The sequence below is a fragment of the Leuciscus leuciscus genome (genome assembly GCF_965113295.1).
Source record: "Leuciscus leuciscus genome assembly, chromosome: 23".
In the NCBI taxonomy this organism is placed as follows: Eukaryota; Metazoa; Chordata; class Actinopteri; order Cypriniformes; family Leuciscidae; genus Leuciscus; species Leuciscus leuciscus.
Window position 1 is genome coordinate 16,069,529 of NC_138747.1, and position 18,811 is coordinate 16,088,339.

The 18,811-nt window shown below is 35.6% G+C and overlaps 2 protein-coding genes across 3 annotated transcripts; both read left to right on the forward strand.

Annotated features, from left to right (window-relative positions):
• Window positions 1-266: 266 nt before the first annotated feature.
• Window positions 267-10,682, forward strand: twf2b (twinfilin actin-binding protein 2b). Of its 2 annotated transcripts, XM_082156290.1 has the most exons (11): window positions 361-551; window positions 1,316-1,393; window positions 5,908-6,086; window positions 6,231-6,326; window positions 6,874-6,978; window positions 7,092-7,106; window positions 7,193-7,234; window positions 7,366-7,485; window positions 8,338-8,488; window positions 8,614-8,735; window positions 10,270-10,682. In XM_082156290.1, the coding sequence occupies exons 1-11, from the start codon at window positions 527-529 to the stop codon at window positions 10,435-10,437; spliced, it is 1,101 nt and encodes a 366-aa protein (XP_082012416.1). In that variant the 5' UTR covers window positions 361-526; the 3' UTR covers window positions 10,438-10,682. The 2 variants fall into 2 exon arrangements, with proteins under 2 accessions (XP_082012417.1, XP_082012416.1); XM_082156291.1 differs by lacking the exon at window positions 7,092-7,106 and having other exon boundaries at window positions 267-551.
• Window positions 10,683-11,463: 781 nt separating this feature from the next.
• On the forward strand, window positions 11,464-15,214 carry cishb (cytokine inducible SH2-containing protein b). The gene is made up of 3 exons (XM_082156305.1): window positions 11,464-11,774; window positions 12,899-13,058; window positions 14,411-15,214. Exons 1-3 carry the CDS (start codon window positions 11,763-11,765, stop codon window positions 14,884-14,886), a joined length of 648 nt encoding a protein of 215 aa, XP_082012431.1. The 5' UTR covers window positions 11,464-11,762; the 3' UTR covers window positions 14,887-15,214.
• Window positions 15,215-18,811: the final 3,597 nt, after the last annotated feature.

An 18,811-nucleotide genomic window follows, 5' to 3' on the forward strand; every position in this document is an offset into this window, starting at 1 on the left:
TCCCACAGGCCGCTGGTTTGTATGCTCCTATCAGGTCCTCGATGTGTGTGAGTGATAATGTGCCATTTCTTTTCACAAATGGAGCGTTGCATAACTGTTTGTAGAAGAGTGAGACAGATAGATAATGTCCAAACTCTCAGTTACAATAGGGGTTCTGTCTTTTATTTGACACCAGAGCAAACCTACAGCATTATAATGCAGCTCATCACAGATAACAGATGTTGTCATCCACTTTATACCCCATTAGGGCCACCGGTGATGGGTGAATAATACTAGATAGGTGGTGTGCTGGAACCCATCCCCTGACAGGTGTAATATTAGGCTACACATCTTCCTCAGTTCCGCAGATCGAGTTTCAAACAGGATTCCCCAGGTAAGATGCTTAAGGGGCGTTGATGTCATTGTACGGAAGTGAGTTGGACCACACTGCTGGGCACAGATAGCAGTGCCACTGAAGACAATAGGAGGACAACGTGGGAGTTTCAACAGGAATTCGGACTGAGCTGGAGCATCACAGGGACTTGGGATGTCGCATCAGACTGGTATCCACGGTAAGCACAAGCAAATCTTTATTTCAATGCCCCGCAGCCCAGATGGATTTAAAATATTTGAGTAAAACCACTTTATATTTGTACTCTTCTTCTTTTAGTGAATGGGAAACATACATTTTTAGTTAGAAGTGCAATATAAACTATGAAGATGCACAATAAAGGCAAAAAGAAAGATGCTTGGAATGACACCTGTAAAAGCTCCAGATAAAAAATGAGTCTACTTGTGCATCAAAACCTTGTGTTAACCTTTCTCAGATTTCCTTGGAGTCTATGTGCAAATGTACACATTTGAAGGCAAAGGGAATTATCTATTAAAAAAGAATACTTTAAATTGCCTACCTTTTGGTTTTAGCAAACAGACATTTGGTTAAAGAGGTGTATATAATTTAGTGGTATATAATTAAATAGGAGTGATCATATTAGACTGTGTTTTATGTGAATGATGATGGGAGGTAATTTAAGCTTACGGGCGGAAGCGCCGGTCCTCATCCATCTCACCTGCACCTACATCATTTATGAGTCCTGATGCCCCGTTACCATGGTGAGGCCAAGAATGAGGCACAGTGTGGACGCAGTGTAAAATTTCCTTTGTTTCATTAAAATCTCTTTATTTTATTTATTTTATTTTTTTACTAAATGCTCTAGTCGTATGTAAGAATTTATAATATGAAATGGGATTGTCACTTTTAGTATTAGAATATATGACATTAAATAATTATCAGTTTTAACCACTGTGCATTTTCCCTGCTGTATTCTGAAACCAGCATCTCCAGACTTGAGAGAGTTCCTCATGAAGGCGAGAAGAGGAGCTGTCAGAGTGATAAAGATTGTGATAAGGAGCGGTGAGTAGGAGCATTTGTTTTTGAGAACTTCTATTTAAATACACTGAGGATGATTTGGTTCGAGCTTTTATTTTTAATTTATGAACGTCATTGCATTAGATAAAATATCAAAACTATCTACAAGCAACAAATGGACCACTTGCACTGAGCCTCGTGACGCACTTCCGTTTGGAAATACGTCTCATTTATTACCGGTTATGTTTACTTTCAATGTACTGTGTGGTCAATGAGTTGAACAAACGCCACCTAAAATGAGTGTCTGCAATAAGATTTTAAAATTTGGCAATTTTTATTGACAGGAGAAGGTATTCTGATGTTTACTGTGTGCAGTTCACGAACAGTACAGGAGTCAGCCCGTTACCAGAATTTCCCCAGCCCTGTTCTCATCAGTATAACAGTGTCATTCATATGCATAGATGATAATCCAATGACAGTATCGCTCATACCTTCACATTATCATAGAGACAAAGGCACAGCTGTGCCTTGAGCTTAAAGGAACACGACAACTTTTTGGGCAGAATTTTCCAAATTTATCATGAAGTTTTAATCCAACCCAAGCCAAACTGAGAAAGCAGCGGGTGTTAAAAATACGCCATTTTTTTCACCACAGGGTGTCAGTGTTCGTCTAAACTAGTGACCGCGATGCTGAAGTGTATGAGAACAGATGAATAACATCAGTACGAACCACGAACATATATTATTAGAATTTTTCAAATGTCAGTCTTTTCACTGTTTACATGTTTATGCCCAAAATGCTATTCAAAGTAGTTGACTGTCATTCTCCTCTACGCTGTGTACGTTATTGATTAAATAGCCTTAGCGAGCCCATTTAACATCGTTGGAGGCGCCTCACGAGCATTCATTCATTCAACTATTTTAAAAGACTGGAATAAACACCAGCGCACCCAAGCAATCGTTTTAATAGTCAATTTAATAAAAAAATGTAAACCCAGCAGGTACCCAGCAAACAATATGACGTTGTGACGACGTCACGTGCTGGTCATTTTTAGTCACGCTTACGTTAGCATATGACGTCGCCACAACCGTCAAAGTTGAACACCAAAAGAGGTCGCTACGACGTCGCCAACCGACGTCGTGACAACGTCTCCAGTACGTTAAGTTAAACGTTATTTAATTTTGGTCGCCGATTCGTCTTTTGGATGACGTTGCTGTGACGTAGCCAGTACGTTGCGACGACGTTATTTAATTAAGGTCGCCGATTGGTCATTTGATGACTTTTGCCAGTTTTTCATATATTCATATATATTCATTCTGCAGTGGATTTATTGACATCCATTTATACTAGCATTTACCTGCCACTACTGTCACAGCAACATCTATAATTGTGGTTCTTGTTCAGAACTTCAGAATTTAAGTTAGTTGTTTCAACTAGCATTACTGTTCAAATCTTGACATTTTACTCAAACAATTGGTAAAAACATGTTTAAACATTCACTAATGTAAACACATGTTAAAAAACATTGTAGAATAATTGAAAGAACTGAAAAGTGTTTTTTGCAGATTTTATTTAACAGAAGGGAGCTGTATGTAAGAAATGTATTTCAATTAATCATAAAATGGCCCTGATATGTCATAGACATTAAGAAATCATGTTAATTTCAAATACTTATATCACTGACAACAGTAGTCCAGCCAGGATATTGTCATTTAAAAAGTGAAGTTGCAGCCCTCAACTGATGTTGATGTTGTCATCTTGTGTTTTGGCCTGAAGCTCCACCCTCCACCTATCTACCAATCACGAAGTCAGTAGTGTTTCAGCATCGGGGTTGCCAGCTCTGCTCTAGTTACCACAGCTACGTAGCAGCCTACGTTCCTGCTGGATCCTGCAGCCTATCTGGCAACCTCGAGTTAGGGGGGAGGGGGAGGGGATACACCGCTCTACAGTAATTTGAAAGTGATTGCAGTACCAGTTATGGCCACAATCTTACATACGGCTCCTTTAACAGACACTATAATAACAAATGGGGAAAAAAATTAACACAACTATACATTAAAGTAAAAAATGAAAAAAATTAACGTCACTATGTAAAACACTTTAAAAAGGTCTTCATCTGAATCTTAATCTGTGTCACTGAATTGCTGGTTATTGATCTCTTGTGGGACCGCCACTTCTGGGACTGACTGCACCTAGACAAACAATTTAAATAAATTCAGTGAACAGACCTTCAAGATTTAATGTCAACCAAGGAAGTAAGTGTTAACCATTTTGTAAGAGTAACTATACCAAGTAACTAGGGATTGGCCGATACCAGTATCGGGCCCGATACTGGGCTTAAGTAACGTTACTCGTACTTGTGAAAACAGGCCCGATACTACAAGACGATACTTCCACCACATTTAAGAGCGTTATGCTGCGCAACGTATAGTTGTTTTCTTTAAGTGCCAGAGGGGGAATGGTAGCCTACTGTACAACGAATATAGATATATAGGAAACAGAAGTACTGCTCAACAATTTAACGATTGGAACAACAAAACCAACGAACTGGTAAGTCTGATTCACGTAACTGTTTCAATATGGACGTAGCTGTATCCAGCACTATGCATAGACTTTTGCGTTAGTGAGAACGGCAGTCTACTTTCTCTTTCATGGTATGAAATGCGATGTAGCCTATGCATATTTTGTTCAAAAACAGTGCCAGAACAGCTAAAATTGTGTACTGATTACAATAACATGATCTTAACTGAATATTTTATGATAAAGTCATTATCCCTCTTCAGAGAAATTCACTTCAGACATTCTCATTTTACAAAAAAATGTCTGCAATGTAGAGTACAAATGCAAACACAAACATACAGCCCATACCTTGGCTTTTTTTTTTCTCTGAGAGAAAAAAAACTGTTAATGAGAAGACGAGCATAGGACTGCTGCAGCTTGGTGGATAAATATATTTAGCCTATTTATTATTCAGATTGCACAGTTGGAAAGAAAATATATTTATAGGAACATTTCAGCAGGCTCAAGATAATTAATACAGAGACCGGAAACTCCCGATATGTACTAGAACATGGAAGTAGTTGTGCAAGTAGTCCATTATGCAAGTCCTTTACATTTTTCAAACTTTTTTGCAAGGTCATTTTAGTGGATGAATGAAGTTAATACCCTTGTGAAAAAGAAAATGTTGAAATTACTTTTTAAAGTTAATATATTTGATATGTTCTACATTGCAACTTCATCAGACAATAGAAGTCATTGGGAAATTGCATTAACCCATGCAATACAGATAAGGCTTAAGGTAGTCCCAGACAAAAATGCATGTTTGAGCTGTTTTAACTGAAAGCAACTTGCTCTGGCATATCTTAAAACATGCCAGTGCCATTGTTTTGTCTTAAGATAAACACCAGTAGGCTAATGTTTTTTTCTGAGGCAGATTTATAAAAACTTCTTATGTCCTAATTGAACTATGGCCTAATCCTGGCTTAATTTAAGCCCTGTCTGTGAAGCCAGGCCAATAAATATGTACATAGTCCTACTTAAGAGGGTCAACAAGTCTGAAGTTCAGATAATTGCATATTTTATTTATTTAAATGCAGTGAAAGTTGGCAAGAAACAGAAGTTGCACTAGTCTTTTCTTTCCTATTGTGACGTTTATCTTAGTGAAACGGCTTCTCAAACAAGAAAAAATATAGTCCGGGACTTTATTGTGTTAATCGGGAATTGATTGGATCTTTGGATGGTTGTGGTTTGCTATTGGTCGATCTCATGTGAGTGACAGGTTGTCCTGCATTCGCACCAGTAAAACACATCATTAGAGAAGAGTGCAAGTGGGAGGGAAAGTTATTTTGATTTAATATTACGGAGGCACATGCATTTAAAAAATAATGATGTGCATGATAAATAATTTATAATAAATACTGCAATATTCCATAATAAAACAAAACAAGAATTTTCATTTCAGATAGAGAGCTTTCAGTTTTGATTTCATTGTCACTTTAACATGTAATTAAGTGTACATATACATTCAGTTAATTGTTTTAAAGCATATTATTTCCGTAATAAGTACTCTTTTTAAAAAGCACACTTAAGTGTAATTCTTTTTCACAACTCATGTTCACACGTGTTCATCATTTAGATTGTTTTATCATTTAAAACCAAACAATTTACATTTGTGAGATGTTTTGTTTAAAACGTGTGCTTTCATATCTTTCTTTTAAAATAAATGGCACTAGGTTTGATGTTTTGTCATATACTGCAAAAACAAATATATATATATATATATATATATATATACACACACCAAACACACACATTTTTAAGAGTAACAACTTATAGCTTAACAAATATATGTTAGTCACTTGCTGACCCTAAATAATGTCAAGTAAATGGTGAAGATAAATTGGACTGTGGAATGTTATACATGCAGTGTGTGATAACAGTGGCACCATGCTGTTTTTGGACCCTGACTGATAGTCGGTGCATTTATCTGGGGCTACTGCTAGTCAAGGTGTGTGTTATGAGGTGTGTATGTGTGTGTATCTGTCTGTGTGTGTTTCAGAGCAGCTGGTGTTGGGAGGGTACAGAGAGGTTTCTCAGAGCTGGGATCAGGACTATGACGCATGTGTCCTGCCCATGCTGGACGGCCTAGAACCCTGTTATATCCTTTTCCGCCTCGACTCACAGAACCAGCTGGGATATGAGTGGCTGTTTATCTCCTGGTCACCAGACCAGTCACCAGTAAGTAGAAAACACATGATAAAGTGAAATGTGTGCACAAGCTCTCACCCTCTCACTCTATAAATAATGTTCCCTTTAGCCCCTTGGGTTTAAAATACTGTGAATTACCTTTCTGAGTGACAACGTTCATTCTACACCACACAGGTGAGGTTAAAGATGGTGTATGCTGCCACCAGAGCCACACTGAAGAAAGAGTTCGGGGGAAGTCACATAAATGATGAACTGTTCGGAACAGTCCAGGTGTGTAGACGGGTTTGCTTGGCATGATTTTATTTTTTATAATTTTTCCTGTATATTATCTATAAACTAGTTATCAAGGGTGCTTCTACTACAACAGCTGAGGGAGTGACGGTATATTGACTGAATTCTTCTCGTTTTTGAATTCCATTCCAATCAATCTCTCTATTTTCCCTTTTTGGAAAGTCATGGAAATGCTATCATGGTAAACATTTCCTTTTGGGAATGCAAAAATCATATCTTCTGAGAATATGATTGCTAAAATTCCACAATTGACCAATCAGAATCAAGTAAACCAGAGAGTTCATCATTATGTGATGCCTTAATGTCACGACTGACAAGTCAGAATAGAACATGCAGAGAGTTATGTAATATGAATGATTTCATTTGATCTAATAATGTGATTTTAATAGTGACCAAACTGTGATTTTTCTTTTTTACTGGGTTTACAACAGTAAACCTACTCACCTTTGCTCAGGTTCCTTCAGGTCACATGTTAAGAAGTGTGATGATGTGTCATCTAAGCACTATTTACTGTTGTGACCTGCAGGAAGACATCTGTTTCCAAGGTTATCTACGACATCTGTCCTCCTCCTCCATCCCGGCCCCCCTCACCACTGCTGAGCAACAACTCCATCAGATTAAAATAACAGAGGTGAGGAAGGCCCGAAATGTGTACATCGCAGCATACCACAACTGAATATCTATCAGTTTGTCTGACTTTAATGTCTAATAAATTAATGTATTCCATAACAATGCACCTAACAGGACAGAGTGGCACGGGTAAGTGTCCTGTGATTCATTTTGTTTTCAAGTGTGTGAGTACTACTAAGTGGATTTACACTAAACTATTGTACTTTTCTATTTAGGATGAGCGAAGACGAGTTGCCACTGTAAGTGGACAAGCAAAGGTAGCCTCAGCTCTCTATTCGCATTAAAAATATGATTAGAAATATTGATGTTACAGAGTAAAAAATATATGATATTTTTATAAATAAATAAACATATATATATAACGTGTGTGTGTGTCTTTCTGATACAGACAGAGATCAGCGTGGAGAGTAAAAATCCGACTTTACAGGGTTTGGCGTTCCCATTGCAAGAGGAGGCTAAACATGCTTTACAGCAACTTAAACACAAACGCATCAATTACATTCAACTAGTAAGTCCCACACACATACACTAGACACACATGGATTTATTACACATGTATTATATGTAGGTTCAAAAGCAAAATGTTCAGACTGCCACTTATACTTCAGTAGAGGTTGCACTGAATATGCACATAACATGCATTATGCAATGGATTCCTTTTCATAATGCTGGCATTGAATAGGCAGTTTATTTTGCAGATTTTAAAAACAGGATTCTCTGCATGATATGAAATTTTGGAATAAATTAGGAAACGATACACCTAAATTCAAAACATGCATAATGCAGTAAGCGTATACTAGCATTCAAAAGTTTGGGGTCGGTACGATTTTTAAATGTTTTTAAATAAAAGTCTCTTATGCTCAATGAGGCTGCATTTATTTGATCAAAAATACAGTAATATTTTGAAATATTATTACAATCTAAAATAACGGTTTTCTGTTTTAATATATTACAATGTAATTTATTCCTGTGTTGTCAAAGCTGAATTTTCAGCAGCTATTTCTTCAGTTTTTCATTTTAATATGCTGATTTGGAACTCAAGAAACATTTCTTATCATTATCAATGTTGAAAACAGTTTAATATTCTTGTGGAAACTGCAATAAAAAAAAATGTCATGATCCTGTGGTACAAAAAGAACAGAGAAAATTTTGTAACATTATAAATATTTTAACTGCCACATTTGATCAATTTAATGCATCCTTGTTGAACAAAATTAATTAATTAAAATAATAATAATAATAATAAAACGTACAGATCCCAAACTTTTGAATAGTTGTGTTCATATTTAAGCCTGCTGCACTTTATATCATCTTCATAAGCCCAATCACAAAGCACTTTTTTTACTGTATCATCTTTAAGAGACTGGACACCGAACGAGAGACAATTGAGCTGGTCCACACTAGTCCTACAGAGACCAAAGAGCTGCCAAGCAGAATCCCCACTGATGCCCCACGATACCACTTCTTCCTGTACAAACACACCCATCAAGGACAGGCACTGGAAGCTGTAGGTTAGTGTCAAGATATTAATTAACTTTTTTTTCGGACAATTTCACAATAAGTGGAGTTGGCTTCTTATGATTAGTAATGTTTCTACAAAGCTAATGTCATGTTTGTGCTTGAATATGTGGACCAGTTTTCATCTACTCCATGCCCGGGTATAGTTGTAGCATCAAAGAAAGGATGCTCTACTCCAGCTGTAAGAATCGACTGCTGGATGACGTAGAGAGAGACTATCACATAGAGATCGCCAAAAAGGTACACTGACAACAACAACTGGTCCTAATACTGTACAGTATGTTTTTCAAGTTAGCTGAGTAGAAGCTTTGACCCGAGTAGAAGAGTAGGCCTCTAAAGTACAAAGTACATATTTTACTGGACTGGTCATCATGTCTGTCTGTCTGTCTGTCTGTCTGTCTGTCTATCTATCTATCTATCTATCTATCTATCTATCTATCTATCTATCTATCTATCTATCTATCTATCTATCTATCTATCTATCTATCTATCTATCTATCTATCTATCTATCTGTCTATCTGTCTATCTGTCTATCTATCTGTCTATCTATCCTCGTCTATTAAAAATATATAACTAAAATCACAGTACCTTGAACTTAACTTTTATTAAGATATGTGACCCTGGATCACAAAACCAGTCACATGTGGCACGGGTATATTTGTGGCAAAAGCCAACAATACATTGTATGGGTCAAAATTATCGATTTTTCTTTTATGCCAAAAATTATTAGGATATTAAGTAAAGATCATATTCCATGAAGATATTTTGTAAATTTCCTAATGTAAATATATGAAACATTTATTTTTGTGAGTGAATGCAGCAAAATCGCGAACATAGACAACTTTAAAGGCGATTTTCTCAATGTTTCGATTTTTTTGCACCCTCAGATTCCAGATTTTCAAATAGTTGTATCTCGGCCAAATATTGTCCTATCCTAACAAACCATACATCAATGTAAAGCTTATTTATTCAGCTTTCAGATTATGTATACATCTCAATAATAATAAAAAATGTACCCATGCGACTGGTTTTGTGGTCCAGGGTCACAAATTGCAATTGGCCACAACTGTGGTTATTCATCCATATTCAATGATCCGTATATAATAAACTAAGAATATAATGAGCTGAATATAGTGGCTGAATTTACAGTTTAACAATATCCGTTACCACGTTTCAGGATATTGGTTTCAAGTGAACATATGGTATGACTTTCGAAGTGAGAACATGATGTGCCTGTGGTTAAACAGGTTACTTTGCACAGTTTGTGCTTGAGATTTCTTTAATGAGAAACACCCCAGTTTATCCTTTCATCAGTAAAGTTTTTAAAAGCTTAGAAAATGTTACTTTTAAATTCTTAAGAACAGTTAATGTGACCGCTTATGTGTATGTTGTTGGCTACATACATTACATTTTAAAAGTAAAACCTACATTAGTGAATATATGCTATTAGAATACATACTATTATTCATTTGGATTTGGTGCTCAAGAAACATGTTTTAATGTTAAATGTTAAAAATGTTAAAAACGGTTTTGCTGCTTAATATTTTAAACCATGATACATCGTTTTCAGGATTCTTTGATCAATAAAGTTCAAAAGAACAGCATTTATTTGAAATATATATCTTTTGTAACATTATAAATGTCTTTACTGTCACTTTTGTGCACTCATTTTAATGCATCCTTGCTGAATAGAAGTATCAATCAAATCAAATCTAATCAAATGCATATATTCATGCACATTTCAGTTAATATATTTATGTGTCATGTGTGTAGATGGAGATTGATAGTGGAGAGGGGCTGACGGAGGATTTCCTGTATGAAGAGGTGTACCCGATGCAGCATGCTCTGAAACAAGCCTTCACCAAGCCAAAGGGCCCTACAGGGAAACGAGGGAACAAGCGTCTAATCAGAGGAGCGGGAGAGAATGGAGATGAGAGCTAGATTTTTACAGTCACCAAATGTAAAATGACACCTGATACACATGTTTCATTTCACCCTCAATGATCTATAGCCTATATTTTCTTGTCTGAGCTTTCCATTTCATTGTTTTATTATTTTTTATGTTAGATTTTAACAAACTTCTTTCACTCTGAAACTCATTCTCACACGGTTTTCAAGGCCACATAAATGTGTTGTTTAGGTGATGATTTTTATGTTATAATTAAAATAAAATCTATTAATCTGTCTTATTAAATCTCAGTTTTTGTTTTACGTTGGAACAGCATTTTAGCAGGCATCTCAGCCATTTGGTAAAGCACATTTTGACTGTTGAATGTTTTTTCTTTATTTAACTAAACCTTACTAAACCATTTTCACCTAATATAGGCTGTAGGCTATAATGGAATAAATAAAAGAATAATAGTCGCCCTAGAAATAGATACTTATTAGTTTAAATGTTTAGTAGAAGCAAATTCACCCATAAGACTGGTTTTGTTGTCCAGGGTCACAAATGTTTAGTAGAAGCACATTATACATTTTTGGGAACCTTTGAATTTATTATTTATTTTATTAATATAATTTTATTTATTATAAACATTTTTCCATTGTTTTTGTTTTCTGGGTATGTCTATTAAAGGGTTAAAGCTAGCGCTGATCCAGTGCCTGATTAGTTACCAGGATGTTAGATGTTATTAACTATATAACTAACATTCTGGCAATACACATTTTCTGGAATTAGACTTACAATGCTTACCTTGCAGTCACCTCCCATCACAGCCCCAGAGATCTAGCTCACAGATCTCCCAGTCCATGCTGCTGGCGCAGAGGTCAGTTTAAGCATTCCTGGAAAGTCTATACTGGGAAAGTCATCCGCAGCTGAAACCGGCCCGGGCGCTTCGTCAACGGCACGCTGCAGCCAATAGAAACGCAGCGCACGATGAGGCCGCGAGCGCTGAGATGCATTTCTTGGAATGAGATTCCTAGAACGCGCGTGAACTAATAAAACGACCAAAGGCGTTTCATACTGCTCTTATTTCAGGAAAATAATAATCCACCTCGCCAAACGACCTTTCACTCTCATTAGATTACTGCTATAAAGCTGTTTTGTTATTTTGCGTCAATTTCGCCCTCATTTCGATTCCCTGGAGAATAGTTGGTAAAGAAGGCTCGTTCGGGTTAGACAACATTAGGGAATATTCTTTTTGTAAAATGTTTTAACGAGGTTGTGGCGCTTTGTCGCTGCTGGCCTGGAACAATGTCAGCAGCTTTGGCACAGGACCAGACTTGGATTCGCGTAAATTTTACAGCCTACCAAAGGTGACGATTTTATGCAGACAAAGGTAAGAAATCTGTCTATTTGTCTTGCTGAAAATCTTTTTAGTGTCTACTTAGATACTGTGAAGTGGCCAGACCTGTTTGATGGGTTCATTAGTTTTTGATGAACTGAGGAGTTGTTACAGATACGCAATAATTAATATTTTGTTTCGATCTTGTTGAAAACATCCTGTTCAAATTCTGCTGCTGCCGTTTCGAAATTAAACAGTTTGCTCTCATGATGTCTCATCTAAGTGTTTTTTTAAACATACATTTAAATACATTAAATTTATCTGACGTAAACAGGCACAAAATTCAGTTTTTATTTTGTTATTAATGAAATAAATGTTTTAATGTATTTTTGAAAATGTTTTAAATTGTGGTTCTGCTATTTTCTAACGCCAGCATTCTGTAATTTTGATCTGATTTATAACATTTTATAGATTTAATAACATGCCTGTGATTATATTTTATGATTAAAATCAAATTTATTAATCTGTCGTTTTATGGAACAGCATTTTGTTTGGTTAACACTTTAGCAGTAAATTAAACATACATTTAAACACGTAGCCTATACATTTCTCTAACCTATACAAGCACATTCAGCTTTTATTTTATTTCTAACACCAGCATTCTTGAATTTTAACCTGATTTATAACATTTTAAAGACTTAACATGCCCGTGATTATATTTGACATTTCGTATCACATATCACAACTAGTGTCTATAAAATAAAACAATTCAATATTTTGAGAAACAACAAGTTATAAAAGCTCTGTTTGTAAATTCTGTTGCTCTCATTTACATGGAAAGCCACATTTACCTCTTTTTCTAAATGTCACCTAGTCAGTCTTCTCAAAAAAGAGATCTGTTTTAAATGCTTACTTAACCATCTATGTCATGATATTTATTTTCTCAAGAAAGGACATGCAGATTCTGACTCATTGAAGTACACTGTACTTCCTTTGTTTATTCATTCTTTGAGTTCAGTTGAAATTTTAAATGACAAAAGACTGATAGAAAGAGAAGCACAACAATTTTTAACCTTCAAACTTTTAGCTCTGATATCTCACCTCACGTCATTTTGACATCTAGAAAAAAAAAAATCTGTTGGTTACATATCAAGATGTGTTTTTTCTTCCATATGAAGAAACCTTCAGGGATGGTTGAAAGGGGTACAAGAGCTCAACATGAGAGGGACGAATCAGAAGTTCTACAAATCCAGCAGTCCCAAGCAGCTCTCTACCCATGGACCCCGGCTGAGGACCTGCGTTTCATCACCACCACCTTTCAGCACCTACACACTTCAGGTACGGCTATAGTCTTAAAAAAAGACCAGCAGACACTAGCTAATATTTTACAAAATATTAAATATATCAAAGACAAGGCACAACAAATATAAAGAGAACAATCAATCAATTTAGTTTATATTTGATATATATATACTTTTCAGAGATACCAAATGTTTGGAGGTTTCACCATGAAAACAACTTATCCTTGGTCTTTAAAAAAGTCTGACATTAATTTAGGGATCAAATGTAGCACTCTTATGATAATATATTGTAATTATAATTTAAATCAGACTACTTTTCAAATTGTATTTCATAAACCAACATCTCAGGAAAACGTTATGACGTTTCAAATAAAAAAATGACTAATGTTACAGAACAGGGCATTGATTTCATACATGAGGACATCAGGACTTAAATCATGTTTATCAGGCATTTTGTGAGACACAACAAGTGAATATGGAAATAAATTATACAGCAATATTCCTATGAAATATTAGATATTATTATTAAAATGTTACTAATTATTACACCTCTTTTTGTGTATAGATACATTGCATTGAATGGGAATATTAATTTACGGCCATTTTACCCACATATATATGCATAAAGTAAAATGGTGTATCAATTCATTCCGTTATATCTTTCATAACATAGTTGAGAATCATCTTTATACAAATTTTAGTTAAAATAAATCCTGAAACCCCAAAATTGATTGGTGATTGAAAAAAAAATCCCATTGTTTTTGCCTATACATATAATTTCATGTCATTTTATTTTTTTAATCAACTGATTCCTGGTGTCCACTACAGAGGACATAGCATAACATATGAATAAAATATCATTTTTCAAAAAAAATTTTACCATTTGTTTCTTATGGTCTAAAAAATGTGATGACATGAAAAAAAAAAACTACATTCAAAAAAAAAAATTTGTTCTGGGTCTCAGGAGTATATATATATATATGGAAGGAATTTGACCTGACAGTTACTGACACAGGTGTAATAAGAATTATAATATATATATATATATATATATTATAATTCTTATTACACCTGTCCAGTGTCAGCAACTGTCAGGTCAAATTCCTTCCATCCTAACTGGCCAATAAAACCCTAATCAGATTCTGATTTAGAACAAACATGACAAAACAAAACAATGTACAGAGTCTCAAAAGATCATAATCTTTTTATATTTTATATTATATACGTGTATACAGCAACAGTTTATCTCTGTTCTGATAAATGATTAATAAATAAAACAAATCATTTATTTATCCTCCCATCTCACACCATGTCCCCTTAGGGGCTCCATCTTACTGACCCCAAACAGTAGTGTGTGTCATATTAATAAATAGTTTCTTTATGTTTTAGGATGGTACTGGGGTGGTATGACAGCCAGTGAGGCAAGAGATGCCCTCATTGGAGCTCCAGAAGGTACTTTCCTTGTGCGGGACAGCAGCCATCCACTCTACCTCTTTACCCTCTCCGTGAAGACCCAGAGAGGGCCTACTAACGTCCGCGTAGAATACGACAGTGGCCGATTCCGCCTCGATTCCAGTTTTCCTGCACGATCTTGCCTGTTGTCCTTTTCTGCTCTTCCTAGTCTTGTGCAGCACTATGCATCCACGAGTCAAGAGAAGGAGAGGATAGCAGAAGAACATTACATGGTGTCAAAGGACAAAGGCGTTCTGCTGAAGCTCAGGAAGCCTCTCCACAGGCCTCAGGATTTTCCAACATTACAGCACCTCACACGCCTCACTATAAACAGACACACTGATTGCCATACACAGCTGCAGCTGCCACGGCCGTTGTTGCTTTACTTGCAAGAATATCCCTTTCAGGTGTAAGGACACTTGGGTAGGACACCGGTGCATTTTAGGGGGTTTGTTTTTGCAAAGTCGCGGATGAATCAGCCATGAAGTCGCTAGCCTTCCTGCTTCCTTCCTGCTTTTGTTATTGTCATATGAAGAGATGCGCATTTGTGCAAATAAAAAAGGACTACTTTGTGTACATTTTTATTTTTAAATATCTGTAAATATATCTCTTTTTAGTAAACCAAAATGTTTCTATATCTTTCTGTGCTTCCAAGTTTTCATGGAGCTCCAACTCTGCATACATACTAATATCACCACAACATTGAAAAAAATAAAATATCAAAACCAGTATTCTGAGTAATACTGTGTCAGAAAGCATTTTTGTATTTATTTATTTAGAAACAAGCTGATAAAGGAACTAGATTTCAGTTATATATTTGTCAGAAACCATCACAGATGTCCTGGATATGGATATGGATATGGATATGGATATGGATATGGATATGGATATGGATATGTCCAATACTGGACATGCTGTCAGTCCCTATAGGCTTTTATTTGACACAGAATACATTTAATCAGACAACATCATTCCAAGAAAACCTAAGGGCTTTTTTTCCACACACCAAACACATTAATAAAATTTAGGATAAAGCATAACAAAAAACAAATGAATAAATAAATTAAAAATAATTTATGTAGGCTATCTTTGAATGTGTGCAGGGCAATACACTTCAATTAAAAAAAAATTCAAACACCTTTCATTTTTCATAGTAAATTTACAAGCATGTTATATTTTGATCCACATGATGACATTTGATAGTCATATCATCTTATAATGTAACTTTCTTATTTTCAATAGTCTAGGGTTGCCAACTTCAACGGAGGAAAATTAGGGACACTCTTGGGTTCTTTATAATAAAACAAGGAACACACAGAATTTCTTTGCACCACATGTTATGTTGTATGCATGTCTGCAGCTATGTATGTGTTTAAAAAGTCTCTTCTTGACTAAAGGAAATGCCAAAATAAGTCTGAGACATAATCACTTTTCTTTTTTGCTTACTGACACGTCAGTTGTAAAAAATACATTTTAATGTCACGCACTATTATATACACAGCTTCTGCCTATAGGCCAATTATACGACTAGAGAATTACAACTGTCCTCGTACTCCAAAACAGGATCACAGTCATTTTTTTAATTTTTTATAATAAAAATTATAATACAATATATTTACAATAAATTATATAAATTAAATTATAAAATACAAGCACCTCACTTTTTATCTCCTAATTATAACTTGGTATGTCATAATTATGATGTAGTATGTCATAATTTCGACTAATTTTGACTTTTTATGTCATAATCAGTTTTGGGGGTAATGCATTACGAGTAAGGCGAGTTATGTAATCAGATTACTTTTTTTTACAAGTAACTACTAAAGTAACGTATTACAAATTTCCTACTAAATATCTGAGTTAGTTTTTTCAAATAAGTAATGCAAGTTATTTTTTTTTTTTTCATTTATTTTCTGACAGCTCTTCCATCCTCATGTTAAGAGAAATTGGGAGAAAGTGCAGAGACATTGGCCCTCATTTATCAATCTTGCGTAGAAACGGGCGTATATGTTGGCGTAAGATTATGCTTACACTCCTCTCGCCGCCTGATTTATGAAGCTGTGCGTACCTTTGAAATCCAGGTGTACGCAATACCTGACCTTGATAAATGCCGCGGCTGAAAACGATCGTCATTAGAATAACACGCCCCTATATATTCAAGTCTCCGCTTCCCCCACGCCCTCATTTTACGCCATGGACACACGGAAGACGGCAAAGAAGAGATACTTCTTTGAGAAAGAGAAAGCGAAACCAGGGAAGTGGAAAGAAACAAAATTGATTTCTAGATTTTTATTATTAATGACACTTATTGTTATTTAGAAGAAGAATGTCGTTATTATTATTATTTGTATTATTAGGCTATTATTATTTAAAAGAAGAATGTCATTTTTATTATTTTGTCAGTCTGAATAATTTTGTTGGTCATTGAAAGCCTTTCATTACTGAACCCAGTCCGTGCACACCTGCCGGGCCTAACCCTGGCCTAACCATCGTTTCAAAGAATAGTACAACGGCGAGCGCGTCGAGTATAAACGCCTCGTCCGTTTGGGGAGGTGCGCGCGCAGTCTGCGGAGACTCGCGCTGCGGAGCCAGGCGAAAGTATTTAACAAGGCTTGAAACGTCAGGTAAAGCGCACAGGCTCGCAACTGAAGGAATACATATGCCTACAATTCAAATGCTTTGGTAAAGTCACACAACTTAAACATTGAAGTCCATGTTGCACAAAAATAAACACTGAAGTTTATAATTAGCCTACTATGTTGTTTTTTTTTTTTTTACAGTGGGTCATAATATATCATATATTTTAGTTTGTCAGTGCGTTTTGTGGTGTTAGGAATTGTTTTTCTGCGCATTCCCGCACTCAAAACGTGCGTACACCACCTCCTGAGCTGGCGTAGGATTTGAGCGTGCCGTACGCCAACGTTCATATTGATAAATCTCAAAGTCACCGTGGTTTTGGGTGTACGCCAGGTGTACGCTGGAAATTTGGTGTACGCACTTTTGATAAATGAGGGCCATTGTGTGCACTGTGTCAACATGATGGTTATTGTAGTTCGAGACTAAATGTCAGCATGCTTTTACTCATCTCACTTGCACAAAATGAATAAAAACACCGAAATGCAAACCTGCAATAATTAAACATGTTAAACAATTAAAATATGCTTTATGTACTTAATCTAACTTTATTAAACAATGTCTTTGCTGCTGACTTTCGATGATCTTTAGTTAAACCACATTTGTGTTTCTTTTTATTGTTGAAGAACTTTCTTTTTAATCTTATTCTTCTGCGATCCAGAATTGCAGCACAGCTGAAAGGTTTGTTTGAGCTGCGCTTTTTACTGTACAGACGTGAATTTGCATTTCCTCCAGCCTGAGGCTTATTCATTTCACTTTTGGTGTGAAAGGGCCTTTTAAATTTGGCAAAAAAATGTTGTTATTAAAAACAATCAAGCAAGCTCAGCCCTGGTGGGATAAAGCAATGCAAAAGTAACTTAGCACATTACTTTCCATAAAAAGTAACTAGGCTAAGTTGTGAAGTTAGTTGCTTTTTTAGGGAATAATGCAATATTGTAACGCATTACTTTTAAAAGTAACTTTTCCAAACACTGGTCATAATTATAACATAAAATGGCTTAGATGATTTGGCCTTAGTTCATTTAGAACACTTAAAAGGAATAGTTCAACCAAAAGAAAAAAAAAATATTCTGTCATTAATTACTCACCCTCATGTCGTTCCAAACCCGTTTCGTTCATCTTTGGAACACAAATGAAGATCTTTTTGGTGAAATCTGACTGAGAGATTCTGTCCCTAGACAACTACACAACTAGCACTTTGACGCTTCAAAAAGTTCATAAAGAGATTGTAAAACTAATCCATATGAACTGAGCTTAGTCCAAATTTTCTGAAGAGACTCGACCGCTTTATATGATGAACAGATTGAATTTAGGCTTTTATTCACAAACATTCATCAACTCACACATGTGGTAAATGGAAGATCAAGCATGTTAATAAGGATCATTCTCATGTTACGCAGCACGTTTGAGCTTCCGCAAGAGGTTTGCAATGAGGATTGTTCTCGTGCGTCAGGCACGTTTGGTTATGGCAAGCCGTTTTAGCTTAAATTGTACCCAGCGTTACTCGTCGTAATTGCATTTTTACTAGTAAGAATTCAATTAGAGAGCTCTACAATTCAATTCTTACTAGTAGCAATTACAATTAGAGAGCTCTCCAATTCAATTATTACTAGTAAGAATTACAATTATAGAGCTCTCTAATTCAATTATTACTAGTAAGAATTACAATTACAGAGCTCTCTAATTCAATTCTTACTAGTAACA

Bases quoted from the DNA above. Each gene is read 5' to 3' on its own strand.
- twf2b (XM_082156290.1), top strand. From the start codon at position 527: ATGTCGCATCAGACTGGTATCCACG. The intron at 1,394-5,907 runs GTGAGTAGGAGC...TGTGTGTTTCAG, and splicing joins AAAGATTGTGATAAGGAGCG to AGCAGCTGGTGTTGGGAGGG. The intron at 8,489-8,613 runs GTTAGTGTCAAG...TATGTGGACCAG, and splicing joins ACAGGCACTGGAAGCTGTAG to TTTTCATCTACTCCATGCCC.
- cishb (XM_082156305.1), top strand. The intron at 13,059-14,410 runs GTACGGCTATAG...TTTATGTTTTAG, and splicing joins TCAGCACCTACACACTTCAG to GATGGTACTGGGGTGGTATG.